General features: G+C 44.5%; 1 protein-coding gene across 6 annotated transcripts in view; it reads right to left on the reverse strand.

Moving 5' to 3' along the window:
- Nucleotides 1-14,611, reverse strand: part of FARP2 (FERM, ARH/RhoGEF and pleckstrin domain protein 2) — a 73,249-nt gene extending 58,638 nt beyond the window's left edge. For 5 of the 6 annotated variants that reach the window (XR_011002743.1, XR_011002742.1, XM_068201220.1 and 2 more), the window contains exons 1-2: nucleotides 14,525-14,611; nucleotides 9,500-9,723 (exon numbers count right to left, since the gene is read on the reverse strand). Coding sequence is in view for 4 of the 6 variants with exons in the window: in XM_068201220.1 (XP_068057321.1) it covers nucleotides 9,500-9,703 (204 nt within the window). In the remaining 2 variants the exon portion in view is untranslated. Of the gene's footprint in view, nucleotides 1-9,499; nucleotides 9,724-13,825; nucleotides 13,888-14,524 lie in introns of those variants that run through there. The other variant, XM_068201218.1, reaches the window with a different exon arrangement.
- Nucleotides 14,612-21,280: the final 6,669 nt, after the last annotated feature.

Here is a 21,280-nt window from a genome sequence, read left to right on the forward strand (position 1 = left end):
TTATTTGCTGTTTTCTCAAGTATTACTCCTACATGGCAGATCCCTCCTCTGCCCTAATGTCTGAGCTTACGAAGAGAGAAAAACAAACTCATAGCCTAGGATTTTCAGTAGACCATAGCTCAATATTATCAAAATCAAGGCTTCCTCTCTACCTCCCAAACTTGTCTTCCAGAACATCTTAACTTTCTGCTTCCACATATTTTAATTTAAAAACCAAAACCCTCCATATTTTCATAAGGACTAGTACTCTCATCTTCCAAAACTAGCAAGCTGCCCTTGCTCCAACTTTCCAAAAAAGAAATCCACTTTTGGCAGCAGATAAGCTGGAAGGGAAAATCAATCCAAAAGTAATGAGTTTGGGGAAAAAAAAGAGTTATAAAGCTGAGGTATAGAATGGAAACTCTTGTGCAGCCAGTGCCCTAGCACCAGCAAACACCTTGGATTTTTGTGTCACAGAAATCTGCATCTGTCAGGAGACCAATTCCTCTAGTTAACAGTGGGTGTGCATGAGAGGCAATCATCACTCACAAGCAGCCAATGCAGAGCACCCTGTGAATGGCCAAGGCAAATTAAACTGATTAAATAAAGGCCACTGCAACACAGATTTTTATTGGTTTTTCTTCTTCGGGCACTTTAGAAGTCTTCCTAATGAAAAAGTGGTTTTTCATTTTTTGGCAAATTAAAAAAATAGACAATTTGCAACTAAACATAGACTTGTTATTTCCTTTCTTAATCAGAAATATGCAAACATTTTGGTGAGTTTATAGCTCTGTTTATGTCCAACCCTCCTGCAATCTATTAGATCTCTGTCCAAATGAAGCGTGAGACAGAAAAAACATCCTCAAAATTCCCTGTTAATAATCATCATTAATGCCACATATAAACAAAACTGCATTTCTGAATACAGGGTGGACATCAGAATCTTTATTAGAAAGAAGGAAATAATCTAATATGGCAAGGAATACTAGTCTTTAACTTTGTGCTTTCATGGCTGAACCAAGATGACCTTACAGCTCCATATCTAGTATTCAATCTGCAGACTGGATAAGCAAGAAACAATTGCCTTCCTCTTTAGTATTTTATTAGTTTTCTCAATTTTGATTGGAACTAGTAACTCCAATGAAAATACTCCCTGATTCCCCACGAAAACAATCACCAAGTAACAACTCTGTCAAACACTGTTTTCACGTGTTCAGCCAAATTGCTTAAGTACTATTTTATTTTGATCATCTTAACATTTAACAACAACTTTAAGCTTCAATTCTTTCAATTTTTCTTTTAACTCTGTGAAGAAAAGGGGTATTTTAAATACATTTATTTTATCCACCCTTCTATACTGACAAGTCCCAACTACAGGCTACTTTAGTAAGACCACACCAAGAATATTCTGCAGAGCATTTAACATCTTACAGAACACAGGATGCAGCTTCATTATCACAAAATGAGATAGAGTGCACTTTCATCTTGAAAGTTATTCTTTATGAAAAAGAAGAAGTTATTATGTTACAGAAAGAAGAATTATTACATTACAGTATTTCCACACAGCACTGAAGTATCATTTACTGAACTATGGAAGCTGCAAATCCAAATAAAAATCTTGGAGCTATTTTAAGTTCCATTATTACACTCCATATTGGGCATTTTTTGTTTAGGAAAAAAAAAAAAAATCTAAGATTCTCTCCCTGTGATTTTTTTTTTGTCCTAGGATTTCAGTGGTTGGTTTTGATGTGGTTTTGTCAGGGTTTTTTTTTAAGCAGAATCCGCAGCCAGACAAATTATTCTAGAAATATAAGCCTCTGGCTCATTTAATTAAGGCTAGCTTTAAAATTATGATCATTTAAAGGATCATTTAAGGCAATGTCAAAGCACTGAACCAGCTCTACCCAACAAACAAGCTTTTCCAGAGTGGCTAGACTTGCTGGATGCCTCAAAGTAGGAAAACAACAATTGGTTGACATGGGAAGACATTCTCAAAAGGGAGGGAATTACGTGAATGAGACTGGAAAATGTATACTTAGGTAGAGAGCACGTAGAGACAAAAAATGGTCCTAAGTTTTTAGAAATGGTGCTGTGCTGAAATACCTGGACTACTTGGAATAAAACTGCTGTAGACTACTTGGGGAAGAAGGAAGTCACATAAATTAACACTGTGGGTCACATCTTTGGACAGAGTTTCACAGGTACTGCCGGATGATTTGGCACCAAAGTTCCTGCTTGTTAATAATTAAACATCCAGGTGACAACAGTGACAGTATCACAGAGAGGAGCAGTTTTGGGGTAGCTGATCCCAAATTCAGGTTCATACCGAAGGTCTAAGCACCTCCTTTGTACACACAAGCTAATAAAGAGAATGAGAAGTCAGGAGACTGATCTCAATTTTTCTCCCTTGAACATTGTTCCTTGCACAAAGCCCTGAACCTTTCTACAGCCATTCCCTCGGGCCTGGCCACCCCACACACTCAGACAGCTGGTGCTTCTGGGACCTTGCACAGCTTCATTTCATATGCATGTATATGCATCTAAAGAAAACATGATATTTTTAAGTCATTTTAAACACAGAAAATACTCTGTTTTCCTCTGTTCATTAAAAAAAAAAAAAACACCACCTCACTAAAATTGCAAGTCTTTCTCCATTAATTATGCTTTTGCCTCAAAACCATCATCCATGTCCACATTCACCAGATTTGATCTGGGTTTTCATGGAATTACAGAATAGTTTAGGTTGGAAGTGACTTGATAGACCATCTCATTCTAGCTCCTGCCATGGGCAGTCCTCCCACTATCCCAGGTTGCTCCAAGCCACATGCAACCTGGCCTTGGATGCTTCTAGGGATCCAGGGGCAGCCACAGCTTCTCTGGACAACCTGAACCAGCACCTCACCACCTTCACAAGATCCCATCTATCCCTGCCCTCTGGTAGTGGGAAGCCATTCACCCTTGTCCTGCCACTCCAGAACCTAGTCCCAAGCCCCTCTCCAGCTTTTTTGGAGCCCCTTCAGGTGCTCAAAGACTGCAATAAGGTCTCCCCAGAGATTTTCCTTCTCCAGGCTGCACAATCCCAGTTCTCCCAGCCTTCTCTCCTAGGAGAGGTGTCACAGCACCCAGGGACTGTACTTCCCCTGCAAGGTGCTAGGCTACTCCAGGCTGACACTTCTTTGAGGAAATCTGCCGAAAGGAAATAGTTCAAAACATCTAGAAGACAGTTATGACAGACTCTTTGGACAAAAGACAAATACACATTGGGTATTTTTACAGAAAAGGCCAGAACTCCCTTTTGTTTTGTGCAAAAATGAAATGGCACCAGCTGTCCTAACATCACTCCCCACTGTACTTTGAGCAGAGGTTTGATAACGTGGTGATGGGTTAATAAATACCTACAAGCCAGATTAGATAAGGCCAAGCTTTTCTAACTTCCCCCTTACCAGCAGGGGTTTCCTACACCACTGGGTACAGGCTATCTGCCTGAGAAGTGGGCTGAGGGCACAGCAACACTTTTCCTTCATGATTTCAGTTGAAGACATGTCAGCTCTAACAGAGTCTCTCCAAAGCTCTGGGGGTTTTCCCTTTTCTAATTCTTGTTTTTATTAATGAATGACTGCTCAGTCAGACAGAGGGGCCCACCCCCCTCCCATATCCAACGCTCCAACCTTGAACAGTAAATCTCTCACGCTAGGCATTGCCACCATAGAACAGCTTTTTAAATATTCAATATATACAGTCTCTCTCTTAACCAAGTAGGCAGCACTGCCCTTTCCAAACAGGAATTTGGTTGCAAGGAGGAAGGGCTGACACACAGGTATGCATTTGCAACCCTGTTTAGCTAAATGCACATCCCCAAGACGGTGCTGCTCTGAACCCTGAGAGAACCATGACACATCATCCTTGCTCAGCTCCAGGTCCCTTCTGCCAGTAGGCACAAACCTAAAATTTCTCTGATCTGCCTCTCAGCACACTGAACTTCTGTAGCTGTCTTTAGCTGCCTGTGGGTTGATTCTTGGTTTGCTTTTGGGTTTTCTTTCCTTTCAGGCTCCCTATATTTTACAGAATTACCCATCTGTGGGCCCCGCCTTGAATGTCATCCACACCCAAAAAAGGTTTAAAAGGTTTCCAGTGGCCTTCTTATTTTGGGTTTTTTTGTGGAATACAGCATTTCCTACAGCCGTTTTGGTTGAATAGCATAAGACTGATTTCAGCTGATTTTCACTATCCTACATCACTAGATTATGAAAACAGAAATGAACACCTGCCTAGCCATACAAACTGTTATGACCTCAATCCACTACATTAATATTTCAAGGACTGCAATAACACTTGATCACCACTTTCCTAAATGGTTTCTGTGTTTTAAGGCACATGCACATAATCAACTTTTTGTACAGGGATATTCAGACTGTTTTTTCTTTATTGCAGTACAACTCAATTTTCTTTACATATAAAATGACACCTAAGGTCAAGAGAACTGTAAAATAATAATTTTGGCTTATACAATTTAAGTTCATATTTTTCCTTAAAAAAAAAAAACCCAAAAAACACTCAAATGAACAAAACACACACTCTAAATGCCTGTCAATAAAATGGCTGTGGTTTCACCTTTCCCCACCCCATACCACATTCCTACATAGCATCAAAAAAGTCAAGCTTCCAAACACAAAATAACAGGCCTAAAAAATATATAGTGGAATCAAACGGCACACAAAAGGCAAAGCTTTAGTTACCTTCTTTTTAAACCCTATAATAATTGCAAATTTAAAATAGTGAATTACTAACTTTCTCTTCTGAGGTCAGATAAAAATAAGTCCTAAGGCAGCTTATTTGCCATATTTAGGAGACTCAAACCGAAGCAACGACAAACATCTGGCTATGATTCTTTCTGGAATTTTGACTATTTCTTCCTGGCTAGGGAAGAAAAACACTGTGAGCTGACCAACAGCACCTCGATTCCTCCAGCACAGCACTTAATAGGATTCAGCAGCAGACTATTCCTTGACTCCTCACATATTTAAGCTGTTAATACTTTCACAGCACAGAGGGAGAAAGCCTTCATGAAAGGAAGGTCTAAGCAGGCACGGGGAGAGCAAGGCAGAGGCAGGAGGGCACAAGTGCCAGAGCCAGGACTGGGCTGCCTGTCCCAGCAGCAACGTGCCCGGGGCTCCTCATGGCACACAGCAAGTGCTTTTCAGTGCCCACTGCATCATCCCAGTGTTTAACATACACAAATTTCTTCCTAAAAATTGCTCAATAACAGCACTTAAAAGTTGCACCATTTCTGCAACATCCCCATGGAAGTTCTTGGGGGCACTAACACTACCAAAACACTGCTATGAGAGCAGCATTTTGCCATGTGCACGAGTGGGAAACACTCTCTCCAAACCATGGGAAGGATATTGCAGTCAGATTGCTTCCTCTGCAATCCCAAAAACTTCCTGCAGCCCCAGCCCAGCTCCTGACTTCAGGGCCTCCAATGGCTGGTCAAAAACAATGGGCATCCCAGGGGAAGCCACTTTCATGGCACCTTTTCAATCACAGATAACTGCAAACTGCACAGAAACCAATATAACCAGAGTGATTCTATTCCATTCTAAACATAAGGATGGAGAGTAGCTTTGCACTTTTATTAATGCAATTTATAAATTGCAATAAGCCAAGGAAGTGCCCAGCAAAGACACTATCACTGTCAGAGTAATCAAGTACACATTTTCAGCTTAGTACAGAATAAGCCACTTTGGTTTTGTAGTAATGTAATAGTTTTGCAGGGTACATCAATGAACACCAAAGCAGACAAGAGCAGTGAGAGGACACTAATTAATAAGAAAATAAAGGGGGGAATTACAGGGTAATCTTATCTAACTAGCCTGTTCTCAATAATGGCAGTGGGATGGAGCATCTCCCTGCTAGGAGTCCACCCCTGTCAGAGGGAGAGGGACACCTCAGACAACATGGCAGGGATGCAAAACATCATTACTGCATTACATAAAAAAAAAATTTAAAGAACAAACTTCTGTTCTCAAAACAACCCAACAAAGATTAGCACAAAAGAAAAAATTTCCAGTTTCAATTTTCCCTTAGAGTGGAGCAGGCAGGCTGACCCTATAATAAAATGTACAAATATTTTTGAATCCCAAATTTCATTTGACATCCCAGCAGAAGAAGAGGAAGTAGATGCCACTGAAGAAGCACCAAGTTCTCCCCAAACAATCCAGTAAACTTGAAGTGTAATAATATAAACTACTTTTTCTGGGGCATTTCCTCATAGCATAGAGAATATTTCATGTAAAAGAATTTCCTAAATGACACATTTTTTACATAAGGAACAACACACAGGCCAAATATTAAACATCATCTGATGGCAGCAATTCCATTAAATGTAATTTTGGTTATTCAGCCTAGCCCATACCCTTCTACTTAAGAGTCTGCCACATTTTTGTGCTGATCAAAAGCCTCCAAGTTTAATCTCTTCAAAAAACCTGGAAAGCTGGCAGAACTTCTACTGTAAAACCCTGATTACTTTGAAGTGTGCCCACAGTCTGAACTAAATTGAATTTGCCAATCATTCATCTTGTAGTCTGCAAAACCACCCTTTGGACAGACTTAGTTTGAAGAGGCAGGTACCCCATGCAATGGCACATGCAAAATTTGAGCTGACTAAACAAGCTGGCTGTAAAAAGGGAAAAGAAATCCAGCTCATGGAAATAATGAATACTGCAGCCTAGCTTTGAATGGATATGTTTCATTCTCTCTTCTGTTTTGGAAGGGAAAGGAGAACTCACAAATAGCCCATTTTCAGTTTTTTTAAACTCCAGAAAACATTGAGTATTTCTCCATCCCCTAACATTCAAACCAGATCCACTGGAGAAAGGCTCTGCCCAACATATTTTAAAGAGTAATTCCCTCTTAGTAATTAATCAAATTCCTACTTAGAAATCAAACCTTATGAAACAGATGGGGAAAATGGACAGAGAGAGTGGACTTAAAAGGTGGTTGAACATAGCTATGTGGAACTTTTAGTAAACTGTTCCAGATACACCAGTAACACAAAGAAAAAACTGCTCTTTCCCATTTTGTTCTCTCTCCGTGCATTACATCACTCTGTCAGTCTCTTTTCTTGCTCTTTGGCAAGGTAAAAAGTCAAGTGGGCTACCAAAAAGGGCAACCACCAACTCCTGCCAGGAGAGAAGAAACTTTTAAACACATCTTGGAGAAAGGAAGGGATGACAAGGTAAAGCTGCATGGATTAAGTTGTTACTGTGGCTACTCTCTTCATCCCATGTGGTTAAAAATGCTACTGTGGCTCATTTTAGGCAGGGAGGCAATAAACAGGGCTGTTGGGCTACTGCATCAGGTTCCCCACCACACTGCACAGGGAAGGGTCTCTCCAGGAGCTGATCCTACACTCAGTCTGTCCTTCCACTGACACACCATTTTTCCCAGTAAAAAGTCACTTGCCATAGTTCTTACAGACAGAAGAGAAAATCATTTGAATAGGGGGAAAAAAAACCCAAACCACCTTTTGGGATCACCCACATCTCCCTGAGCAGGCAGTGCCAAAACCCCATGGGAAAGGCCTGTGTGCCACTGCACAGGTGCTGACCTGAATCAAACACAAACCCCACAACATCACATCTTGTTTTCACATCTAGTGACAAAAATTACAAAAGCAAAGAGAAGTGGGCAAGTGGCATGGCAATCTGATCTAGGATAGCTGCTTGGCCACCAGTTTATCTAACTGCTTTTTGAAAAATTACTGTGCTATCATGCACCACCTATTCAGCAATGTCACTGTTTTTCCTAATGTCTGCCCTCAATCCCAAGTGAAAAATTCCCATTTTCCATGACAAACAGCAGTCAGCAGTTCCTGCTGTCCCAACAGTTCACCAAAGAAATCAGGCAGATGGTCACAGTTTAATACCTCATGCCTGTTTTCTATCATTTGCTACCTTATTTAGCCAAAACTGCAAGGCAATGGAGGCAGTGTTAGCTGGACTGTAATGCCACAGCTGCTGACTCTGGACCTTTTTGTGCTCAGTGCTCTGAAGCCGACCCAAGGATGACCCCTTTTCCTCATCACTCACAGCATCAGGCATGAGGTTTCTAAGTCTTTCAGTTCCAACTGATCTCATAAAGAAAAGCAGCACAGTATTAATTGTGGCCTCAGCATGCTAGTGCCTGAATTTGGGTGTTTCTGTGGGTGTCATAATCAGAGAGAGCTTTCCAGGTAAAGAAAGTTAAGAGAGCTCCTAATTATGGTTAACACATACAACACAACCAGCTGAAAGCCCCATAAACCTGGCCTTGCACTGACTTTCAAAATTACAGAGCTGAGGGTGTTGCTTGAGATTTTTTTTCCTTTTTTGAATCAAAACACAAAAGCACCATCTACGTCAACTTGGAAAAATAAATAAAATTATCCTTCAAAAGAACCAAAGTCAGCGGATTTTCTAAAAAAAAAAAAAAATCTAACATAATGTAAAGGGAAAAAAAGAGGCTTTTGTGTTCTATGTGGTACATGAGGGATGGGTGGGTTTGCAGTACCAGACAGTCTGTGCTCAAGTGGAAGGATACAGGCACAGCCTCGCTCTTTAAAAAAAAAAACCACAAAACCAGATTTCATGTCTGAGACTTCAACAGCTGGACAAAATCTGTAGAAGACATCCCCAAATCCACTATTTCTTCAGAGTTCCACAGACACCTTTTTGACTCTATCTGAAAAACCCTTTTTGAGTCTATGAAACACACTAAGGCTCCAGTTCCAAGTGGTAATTATAAATTACTGATTACAGTTTGATACTAAGGTAGAATATCTGAAAACTGAGCAGCTTCACTACAACACAGTTGTTTTCTAACAACAGTTCTCAGGCAAACTAGAATTAAGCTCAGAGGTTAATGCTGAAAATGTAACAAGAATTGGAAGAAAAAAAAGTTTCAAAGCAGAATCTCCCTACTTTGTGCATGACTTCTATGTCTTATGGCAGATATCCCCAAGCATATTTTTAAATAAACACTTTCAGAAACACTGAACTGACACTGCTTTGGTGCATCCCTACTAAAGCGTGCTGGCAATCAAAGACTTTCAAATAGGAGCAAGTTTATTTGTAGAGGATACAAACCATTAAAATAGTTAATATAAATCAGTAACTAAGGCAAAGCTCTTCTGCTCTCCCAGCTGCCAAATTGACAAAGCTGCATGTGGCTCAGGAAGCAAGAACATTTTGGCAGAAGACAGTTCGTGTTCCCCCAAAGCAAACAACAAATAAAGACTCTCCCTACAGTATGTGCTTGTATTTAAAGTCTGTTAAAAACACAAAACATCTGTTATACTTGAAAGATTTTAAAAAACAAGCCATGCAACTGATATCACTACTTGTAAGCAGGTAAATCCCAACAGGAATCTTCATTCAGATATTGCCTCAAAATGTCCCAACTCTCTACAGAGGCACATCCTTGTGAGCTTTAAATTATCAGGGACTCAGTGTACTTGAAATCAGGTGTAAATATCTCTTACCTCAATGTCAAGTACTTCCACTGTGTTGTCCAACATCTTGATTTTGACGGGGAGGTCGCGCTCGTGCGCTTTGGCAGGCGATGATGCCATGGCAGTCAAGAGGTTCTGTCCTGGCTCCAAGGTACTCACTCCTGAGGTCTTCTGGGCACCTAAACGAGAGCCTGGTGTCTGCAGAATTCTGTATGTTCCTTCTATCTCTCCCATCTTCCAACAGCGAGCAGGGTCTGTAGAAACATGGAAGGAAACAGCCTGAAAGATTTTACACTGACATTCTGTATGAAAATATCACCCACTGAAGCACTATCACAAAATCCTTATTTAACACTCTTTATCCCACTAGCAAAATCAGTAATAAGGTTAATGAAACTCTGGACAGGGCTTGGAGCAACCTGGTCTAGTGGAAGGTGTCCCTGCCCATGGGAGAGGTTGGAACAAGATGAGCTTTAGGGCCCCTTCCAAACCAAACCATTCAATAATGACTGAAATCCAACAGCTGGGAAGAAAAAGCAGGAAGAAAAACTAACCATTCTGAAGCCTGGTTAAGAAATGGGGTAGTCAAACTTGTGCTTTCTGCCCTCTCAACATGAACATTTTTGTTTCTGACAAGGTTTTTCTGCTGATGAGCGTCCTCCCACCAGCAGCATGAACACTGGGGACAGTGAAGGGTGAGGTAGGTACCTCTCATGGGTACCCAACCATCCCATTGACTGCACACAAGATAACGAGAATTATTAACTTCCTGCATCCCCAAAATGATGATTCATACAAAACCTTAACTGCTGGTAGCTCAGAGCCTTCATCAGGCATTGCTACAAGGTAACATAAAGAAAAAATTGTTCTTTCCCATTTTGTTCTCTCTCCATCTGTTACATCACTCTGTCAGTCTCTTTCCTGGCTCTTTGGCAAGTTAAAAAGTCAAGTGGGCTACCAACAGTTCCTCATCTCACTAGGAAATTTGTGCTATACCCAGATTAAATCAGTGGGCAAAAATCTCAGAGAGACTGAGGCTAGTGAATGTAGGCTGACTCCTACACATGAGTCTTGCTGTCACGGCTTGGTGGCAGAGCCAATCTTTAATTTGACATGGGGAAAATGTCCCATGAGGCTCTCCCCAGCTCTCCCATGCCACCAGAGTAGGGGTTATATTTGCATGGGGAATCACAGCAGGGTCTAGACAAAGGTGAGGCCTGTGCTCAAATGCAGCACAGCCCCTGCCCATGGCCACCTCTGGCACCGAGTATTTGGCAGCAAGGTGCAAGGCACCCAGCAGGAACACACAGGGAGGCTCCCTGGGCCTTTTGGGTGAATTACCCAAACACCATACAGTGTCCCAACAGTCCAGAGTGTGTAGGTACTGTGGTGGGACAGCCTTCACATCCAAAGGAGTGACAGTTTATTGTTTTGTAGTAAACGTGGTGTTTTGTCAAAAAAGAAGAGAGGCAGCTCATGACAACACTCCTTTGTCTCTCTGTGCTCAGAGTAGGTAGGCAGCCTACTCCAAGGATTTGAATGAAGATAAACTTATCCCAAAAGGGCAGACAGATGCCTCCCCACCTAATCACACCCACCACAAGACTTGTGTGGCCTCTGAGCCCCTGCAGAGCCCTGACCAAGCAGCACAGCTGAGACCACCCAGAGATGCTGCCAGCCTCCCAGCTGACAGCATGCAACAAGAAAGTGTGAGAATCACAGAATCATTATGGGTGGAAAAAGTCTCTGACATCATCAGTGCAACCCCTAACTCAGCACTGCCACTAAACCACGTCCCCAGATGCCCCATCCACACATGCTTGAACACCTCCAGGGATGGGGACTCCACCACTACCCTTGGAAGCCTGCTCCAATGCCTGACAAACCTTTCAGTGAAGAAATCTTCCCTGATATTGAATCTAGATGTCCTCTGACACAGCTTGAGGCCATTTCCTCTTGTCCTGCCCCTTGTTCCCTGGTGGCAGAGCCTGACCCCCGCTTGTCTGTACCTTCCTGTCAGGGAGTTAGAGAGAGCAAGAAGGTTCCTCCTGAGCCTCTTGTTCTCCAGGCTGAGCCTGCCCAGCTGTGCCTCATCTACTTGTTCTCCAGATCCTTCCCCAGCTCCACTGCCCTTCTCTGGACATGCACCAGGGACCCAAAACCAAACCCAGCATGAAGGATGAGCTTAACCTTAGAAGTGGGCACACACTGCCCTGTGCCCAACCTCCCAGCTTTGGGTGACAAATAATCAGAAAATTTCTTTCTTATGGTGTTTTGCATTTATTCTTTGGCTGAACTTCTTGGTTTGTGCAGCCACACAGCCAAGGAGAAAAACTTCTAGGTCATAAATTTTAAAACCATCCTAACAACAAAATTCAGTAGAAAGAGATACCTCTAACTGCTAATCTGAAGAGAAACCAGAGCTTGATCTGGTCATCTGTATCCCCTTGATATCATGTCCCTTATCAGGTAATGACATGATAAACTTTTGCTATTGGCATTCAGGAGATGCCCAGGATCAGTCCTACTCCTCACCGGGCTCTTTATTAGCCACCCACTCTTAAAATTAGTGCTCCAGGAGCACTCATTCCCTTCTGAATAAACAGCTCCTGGAAGAGACGTACACCGCAGTTACTCAAAAGGAAAAAAATGCAAGCAGCAACAGCCAAGGCAGCAGAAGGAACAGCCCTGCAGAGACTGCAGCTGTCTCCTCTCCAGCTGGAGGCAGCTGCTTCCCCAAGGCAAGGCAGGCAGGCCACCCAAGGCTGGACTCAGGAGGAGCTCCTGGGTACTCTCTAGCTTTGGTCACCACCAGGAGAGACCAAAGTCATATCAAACAGAAACTGCACGTGTCAACAAAGTCTTTCCCCACAGGTGGTAACAGGAAAAGTGAACTCAGTGGCGCTTGACCTCATATCCCACTGATGACATGTTCCTAAAAATATTGACACCGGCCAATAATCAGATTTTAAAGGCCAAACAAGCACTAGGCAGAACACACAATGTTCAGAAGCAAGCATGATGCCCAGAAGAGCAGTGGCCTGCTGTTGGGAGCGTCTCCCCCACGCCACATCCTGTTCCCTCCCAAGGCAGCCCACTGATGCCACCACAACTATTGACAATCCCCAGATAGCCCAGTCTGCTCCCTCTGCCTTCAACACCCAATGTGTGAGCAGTGCTAACCAAGTCAAGCACTATTTCCAGTTCCACCACCGGAGTTACATATTGGGTTTTAAGTCCTCTGACTACATATGACATTTCTGGACAAAAACCACAGTGTCATGGTTCAGGAAACACTTCAGTTCTAGGGGCTGACTACACGAAAGGAGAAGGAAAATTAACTAGACAGGCTGCAAGCTCCAAGAGCACAGAATTTCTACAGGCAGAACAGAACATCCCACCGAGAGCCTCCTGCCATGGGTGAGCCACAACAAGGTCTCAACAATGCAAAACTAAAATATAATATTACCACAACCCTGGTGTTCTGGGATAAAAAAAAAAATCTTTCTTGCATTGCCTCTCTATGAACTTGCTTGCACCCAGTGTTTATCCTGATAATTTCCTACAAACTGGGACCAGGCACCAAAGCTAAATCTGCTCCCTGAAGTACAGTGACTGAATGAGCACAGCTCTCAGCCCTAAATGAAGGGGCAAACAAAGCAAAATTTACAAAATTGAGATAGCTGTATATAATCTTTTTTTTTTTTTACTTTTCGTACCAGGTACTTTTTGAAAGAGCTTTTAAGTCACAATGAGTTTCATCTTCTGCTTGGATGGAATAAACATATTTTTCAGAAGCAAGAAAGCATTTTCAGCTATCAGCAAATCTGGAAAGGCAGCTTACACCTGAGGATATGCAAGATCATAGGAACATAGAGTGGTTTGTGTTTAAAGGGACCTTCAAGTCCACTTTGTTCCAGCTCCCTGCCATGGGCAGGGACACCTTCCACTAGACCAGCATACTTCAAGCCCCATTCAATCTGGCTTTGCACACTTGGATGTTACCAATGGCTTTCAAAGGAACTCCTCTGAGCAAGGTGTCTTTTGGTCAGCAGCAGGGGCCATGCTCCAGCCCTCACCCTTGCAGAAGGCAGATCTGAAGTGAGGCCAGTTTCCCAGGTGCCAAGTGTGAGCAGGGTGGTCCCTGCCTTCCATGGGAAGGGATGGCTACACACGGAGCAGCAAGGAAGCACAAAAAAGCAAACTCTCCTCTCTTAACTCTTTAAGCCATAGCCACCCGTGTTAGCACCGCTACACTGAGCTGACACAAATGATGCACCAGGACTCCACCATCGCAGGTGAAGATTCCGAGCGCTCGGCTGCGAGAGGAGCGACGTGTCTCCCTGCGGCCCATACCTCAGGCTCCCCTACGACCCCGACCCTCCTCACGGCCTCGCAGGGTTTCACGGCTCTGCCCTGCAGAGCCGCACGGCCGCACGCTGGCCTGCAAGGAGCTGGACGGGCGGGGACAGCGGGGAACGCCCGCGGCCGGCCCCTGCCAGGTGAGCGGCGCTTCAGCAGCGCTTCTCTGACCGAGCAGCCGGGCGACGCAGGACCCTCCCGGCCCGGCTCCCCGCACGGAGGCGGGTCAGGGGACGGGCTGTGCCGGGGCGCGGCCGCTCACACACTCGCAGCCCGAGCGGGCAGCGGCCAAGCCGCCCAGGCCGGACCAGCGGCAGCCCCCTGCGAAGGCGCTCTCTGAGCCCCCGGGGAAGCCGCTCCCCAGGCCCCGGCAGCCCCCGGGGGACTTCGACGAGCTGGCAGAGCGCCGGCCGCAGACCCCGCTCCCCTCCCCGGCCCGGCTACCACCACACGAGCGCCCCGGGCCGGGGCCGCACCGCCGGCAGCGGCGGAAGCGCGGCCGCGCAGCCGGGGCGGGGCGGGCCGAGCCGAGCCGCCGGCCTGGGGCGCCGCTCGCCGGCAGCGCCGCTCCAGCCCCCTCAGCTCCAGCCCCCTCAGCTCCCGCCCCGCGCCCGCTCCCCGCGCTCCGGCCGCCGCTTCGGCCCGGGCCGGGTCGGTTCGGTTCGCGCCCCGGAGCCGCCGCCCCGCGCTCACCTCCAGGCCGGGCCCGCTCCGCCGCCGCCCGCGCTCGCACCGGCCCCGAGCGGCCCCGCCCCGCCCGCCTCTGGGCAGCGGGGCCGGGGCGGGGCCGGGGCGGGGCCGGCCCCACCCTGCGGGCGGGTAACGGGGCCCGGGCAGGCCCGGGGGCCTCGCTCCGCGCACGGAGCTGCATCGCGGAGAGCGGCGCAGCGAGACACAGACACAGAGCGGGCCCTCCCGCTGCCCCACCGCCGGTCCCGCCGAGCTTAGAGGATTGTTTTATAGCGAAGGGAAACCCAAAGTGTGGTTTTCCAGCACAAGGAAGGCTTTAAAAGAATAGTTCCATGCGAAGCTGAAGGGCAGCCAGCTCACAGGCTGCTGCCCAAGGCCTGCACCCCAAAAAGAGGCACATGAAATCCCCCAGTGCCACCCCAGGCATCCATCACGCACGCCCCACAGATCCTCAGGGAAACACCGCCCTGGGACACAACACCATGCCAGTAACCAGCCCCAGGCCAAGTCGTGAAAATTTTAGATCTTCACTAGGTTAAATTTTTCACATATAAATGGGGATAGAAACAGACTCAGTGCTACAGACCAGGAGAAAATGTGGGTGCTGCGCAGGGGCATCGGGCAGTGTTGCTGGCCAAAGGAGCTGAAGACCACAAAAGCAGCATCCACCTCCCACTCGCTTCCCAACCAGCAAGCCCATCCCTCACTGACACAGACAAGAACAAAACACCGTAGGAAATTCAGCACAGGACAAACAGATCTTTGCACCGTCTGGATTTCATCAGCTCTAAAGCAGAGGCCAAGGCTGGCAGATAGAAGCATAGCCTGGAAAGGAGCTTTTCCTGAAAAGGGCCACCTTTGACAACCCCTGAGTCACCCATAGCTCACTACAGTCTGCTCTTCAAGACAAGAAGCAACAGGAATGAGAGAAGTCCTTGGGTTTCTCTAGATATGGATTTTTGGCCAATAGCATGAGCAATGCAAGGATCCATCTTGTTTCTGAGAACTTGACCTTTTCACAGCAATATGAAAAACAAAATATTGGCGTAGCACATGACTTTTGGTAATAAAAAACATAAATTATGCAGAACAGCCCTTTCAAACAGAAGCAGCTTCATTACTCTCACTCATGAAAAGGCAACTTGCAAATTTAATGAGTAATTCCTGACTAACAGCATTCTCATCTCTTCAAAAGAACAAAAGACACAAGGTTTTAAAAAATATGTCCCATGATTTGGTCTCCTTAAAAAGTGATGTGGAGCTGAAGAATCTCATGGATACAGAAAAGAAACGTAAATAGGAAAGTTGCGAAAGTGGACACAACATTTTAGACAATTCCATTTACAGTGATTTCAGTCAGGTGAAATGCTTTCATTACTGACAGGCTGTTTCAGTATCTTATTTGCATGGCTTTTTATTTGCAACTTAACTGCTAATATAGGTTCACATCCTCCAAAGTGCAGACACTTCAGAGTCATCTTCATTTTGATCACTTTCTTTAACATCTAAAAAGAGCACTAAAGTTTTCTTGTGCAAAAAAAGCAGCTGCCGCTAAGTCAGAGAACAAATCTGATGTGATCACTTTAAAGCCTCATACCACCACACTTAGGAGAGGCAGCAAAAATTACAGATGTGGCAGAGTCTTTGGAAACATCAACACCCTGCTGCTGCTCTTTATGCTTCACTCAAGAGTCCTGACCTTGTTGCTTACCCAAAACACAGGTAATTTACTGAACTGAAACAATGCAGTAAGGAAAAGGCACAAAGGTTCAGTGTTTAATTGTCCTCATCCTGAACACCTGTTTCTACATGCAGCTCATTTCTGACCTGTCTACTCACACAAGCAAAAAAAAAAAAAAAGAAAAAAAATCCATCATATCAGAGAATTCCAGAATAGTTTGGGATGGAAAGGACCTTAAAGGTCTCCTCTGCCATGGGCAGGGACACCTTCCACTATCCCAGGTTGCTCCAAGCCCCGTCCAACCTGGCCTTGGACACTTCCAGAGACAGAGCAGCCACAGGGTACCATGAGGAAGGGCCATATCAGGTTGAACTTCTGTTCTATACACTCAATCATTTAATAAATCCTCAGCAAACACCCTTGAGATGTGGTGTTTGGTGATTTTGAAAACTAAAAGAGGGAGTGGATTAGTTATCTCTACCAGACTCAGCAGTATGTTTTTCACAGCTGTCCACAAAGACTTTTAAGTTTCTGTAACAGCCATGAAATCAAACTTTTCAGCCATCCAAACAGTGTTTGAAGCCTTTACAGGAGAAGGAAGAAGTTTGGAGACCAAAACTAGAAGAAGAATGTCATTACACATGAAAGCCAGCTGTTGCAGTTGGAAGGATGCAGTGTCAGGACAAAGCACAGCTTTCTCCTTTTGAGATAAAAACTGATAACAAGGTGTAACTCTCTCACTCAAGTAATACAACAGATAATCTGCACTACATTCTCCTCTAGGCCTGAGCAGAATCACCCTTTCACTACACTATAATATCATCTTTTTCTTTAATCACCCTCTGGATGAGGGTTGAGGAAGTCCTTCAAAGCAGATTTCTTATCCAACTCAGATAACAGCTGGGAAAGCTTCTTTTTTAGTCATATCCTTCACCATGACAAAGAGAAACTCTGCAGACTGAAAAATTACACCTGTTGATGATTTTGTCAGCACATATTTTCCAAATACACACTACAAAGCTCTGTCTCTCAGAGGTCTCCATCTCATAAGAACAAGGCAAGCAGTTTCAAATGCTTACATTGTGTCTTCCCTGCTGTCTACAGCAGCAAGTTGGCATAACTGAGCGGAAAAATATTTACAACCACTTAAGCCAGCATTTTATACCATGTACACCAAACGAACTGGGCCACATGCCACCAGTTCACTTCTCCAGTGTGTTGTACTGGGATTCCACCATGACAACACACATGGGCATGCCAAGGATGAAAAGAGGAAGATGGATTGATATGGGTTTCGTTGCAGGTGGGTCACTGAAAGCACCAGAATCCCTTCTGGGGCAGTTCAGAGACCTTTGACTGCCACAGTTCACTGCCATTGTCCTACTTTAGTTCAAGCCAGAGCCTTGTATGACAATTTTCCCATCTGTTACTACCTGGAGATATTCAACAATTTGCTGTAGGCAACATTAAACTAAGCCTAAGCACAGTGTCTCTAAGGACTAACTGGAAGGGCTGAGAGCTTTCTCCACAAGATGACCACTCTTTGTTGCATCACTCTTGAGGACCTGGTGACACTGCACCACCTGCAGAGCACCTCAGAGGTCCACCAGGGGAAAAACTCACCTTTGCACAGCTGTGTTTACATGTTAGATGAAATGTCATGACAATTAGTGACCACCTTGGCCATGTTTCTGGTCTAGAAGTGTTTCAGCCCTGAAGAGTTCAGCCTGCAATGGCCTGTGCAGCAGAACCAGACAGAGACCAGTCATCTTGTCTTACTGATCCATCCTCTGGATTGCCTCCCACATCATCTTAGACATCTCAGTAGGGACCAGTCTGCAGGATCAACAAGTCATTCCTCAACATGCCTCGTCACTGATTAACAAGTTCTCTACCCAACAGTCAACAAGTTAACAAAGACCTTAAGTTTGTTTCTTAAATAGCAAAAGCAAGCCAATTTCAGCAATTTTAATCAGGTGGTGCTCTGTACTAACAGCCCACCAATACCCCAGATGGTAGAAAATCAGAAAAGAGTGGAATCATAAAATCTGACCAATTCACCAACTGTCATTAGCAAATGACAAAAGATTCAAGTCAAGGTGAACGGGAACTGCTGGATAAGCAGAGACATGATCCACACAATGAGCACAAAGATTGAACAACACAGCCATACCTGTACATGCCACTTACCTGAATTACTCTCTCACTCCAGGCTCACTTACTGTTAAAATTGACCTGAAAGCATAGGAGAAATACTGTTCTTCAACAGCAATGAATGAAGATTCAAAAATGGTCAGAATGCACCTCATTCTGCTGGCAGAGATGGAATGGTAAAGCAGCAGCAAGGGCAATAGCAATAGCAGTAGCAGTACCTTGCTAAACCAACCGATTTCCATGCTACAGATACTTGTAGATTCTGTGGTTGGGATTTTACACCTCCAATCTTAAATAATTCTGCCTTCCACAATCATGCTCTAGCACTTCTCTCAGAAGGAAATCTTTGAGCTTCTCAGATTGTTCCCCTTTGGAGTATTTTTCAAGAGCCCTTATACACACACTGCAACTTCTAATTACATTGGCCTTTATAAAGCACAAAGTCCACCAGCCTTAGACCATGACCTGGAATTAAACCCTCATTATTAACCAATTCTTTAGAACAGGCCTGGGTACTTATGTACAGGAAAAACTTCTGCTAACAGAAAAACCCCAAGAGGCTGCAAACCCTTTTTGTAATCACCTACTTTGACTTTCATAATTATATATCTATTTTAACTTGGTTCTCATGGTGAAGGTGGCAATTACAACAAGTAAATTAAGCACAGCATATGTTCCTACCTGCACAGACACAGACACACTCACTCAGCAGCTTCTCTCAGTCTGACTAGTGAACTTGTCCAAGCACGTCCTCCCTGCCCAGAAGGTTCAGTCTGTAGCCAGCAGCAGTTTTGAAGCCACAGCACAAAAGTCAAGAGCGTAGACAAGCTACAAAATGCAATGAAATGGACCTGCTGAGCCACAACACTGGAACAAAAGTCCAGGCAAAATCTGAGAGCTGCGTCTGCCGTGTTCTTATCCAGAGGTAACAGCTGAGTCACAGGCAATCCCTTATTGCCCCCACGTGGTGCATCAATCCTATTGCACAAAAGCACTAATATGCCCAGAATTCCTCTAAATTTCCTTTAAATTCAATCCAAAGGTTTTTTGATAGATGTTAGTTCTGTGACTGTAACAGCCTAAACGTTAAGCTGCTACCAAATAGTCTTTTCTGCAATTATACTGATTTATTCCTCTCTCACACTTAATAATGTCTGCACAGTGAGGCCAACAAAGCATGTCTGAAGCAGCAAGGCCTGAACACCACCCCCCAACAAAACTGGGAGTGCCAGAAAGCTCACCCTGCTTTTTTTTTTATTATTACTTTTTAAATCCCATTGAGGTTCATCTCATTTCCCTGCCCATCAAATCAGCCTGGGTTTTACAGCAGAGAAGTTGCACAAGGGTTCAAGTCAGCCATGCCTTGTACAATGCCTCAAAGATCTACATGAAAAATGTCTGTGTGTGTTTGGGGGTGTGGGAAACAAGACATCCTAGACAGAAACCACTGCTCCCCCACAGTCTGAAATTCTGACAACAAGAAGATCACCTTATCCTCACATACCGATCAACTTCGGTCAACAAGTCAACAAATGCACAAATGCCCAGTTAAATATAACAGAGGAAAAGGCCTAGTTCTATTTCATGGACAGGAAACTTAGAATAAAATGATAAATTTAGGATCTCCAAACACTAGACACAGATAAGCTTGGCAATTATTTTACTGCCAGATAAACCACAGTTGAGGCTGTCAGTAACACCAACTCTGCTGCATTAAGTTCTTTCAGAAATGAGGTAGCCAAACACAGATTGCTGGCAAAACTGGTGGATTCCCCAGTCTGCCCTCAACCCAAAGGGCTGTTCCAGCGGTTTGTGCCAGGACACAGAGCACAGCAGTCCCACTGCTGCCAAGACACAGCCCCTGAGCTGAGCCCAGCTGTCAGACACATGGACAGCCACTCCTGTGGCTGTGTTTCCATGTGTTTCCAACACAGCCACGCTGTGTTTCCATGTTTCAAAGCAGCCTGAGACTATTTGCTGGGCAGGAAATGAAGATTCGAACCAGTTTTCTTGCTCTGGGTGCAAACTTTCCAAGAGACTGAAATATTCCTGGAGAGACAAATCGCATGTTCTCTGAACAGGACAAGCTCTGAACTCAGAGCTAGGACCACTACAGGAACAGCTCAACTTGGGTTTTGGATTCTCCTTTATACAAATGCTTCTTAAGAGTAAAAATAAATCAAAAACTTAAAAAGAACAGGGGAATTGGAGATTGCAAGGTACAGGAGTGAGCATGTTGTGAACAAAGCATTTTACTGTCAGTGCCTTTTTTTTTAAAATAAATATGCTATTGAAGCAACACAGGATCTGTTTTAATGAGTGTTTTGCATTAGCTCTCATAGGTGTGTATATTTACCTATTTTATAGAATACACTGAATTACCTACACAGCACTTGTGAGCTCCTATGCTTCCTACATGGGTTTTTCCCCATGAATTTTTGGCTTCTGCTTTTAAAAATGAGGTGATTCCTCATTGCCCCACCAGCTTCAAATTGTCAATAAAAAACAAGGGAACAGCCGGGCTGAAGCACTTTAAGCATGATGCCTCAACATGGTGAAGTTGATAATGGAAGGCACATCTTATAACTCAGATCTCCCTGACTTGTTGCCATGTCTTCCTGGATATGACTTACAGGGCTGAAGAGAAATTTCTATCTGGCAACATGGATCACTCTTGGAATGCAACCTTAAACCTAACAGCATTTACATCACCGCAGATGAGATGTGCAAAGCTGAGAGCCAGGGAGGGCTGGGACAGAGCAAAAACAACCTGCTCCATCAGTTCTACAGAACTGTTTACAGCAGGTTTCAAAGGGAGCAGGATAAGCCTCAGGCTTGGAAGAGGGAGCAGAGCTCCTCATTCTTTTCCTATCTAGGAGTTCAGTGTTTCCTACAGTAATAAGTGCTGCATTGCTTTCTCTGTG

Source organism: Anomalospiza imberbis, chromosome 10, assembly GCF_031753505.1.
Source record: "Anomalospiza imberbis isolate Cuckoo-Finch-1a 21T00152 chromosome 10, ASM3175350v1, whole genome shotgun sequence".
NCBI lineage: Eukaryota > Metazoa > Chordata > Aves > Passeriformes > Viduidae > Anomalospiza > Anomalospiza imberbis.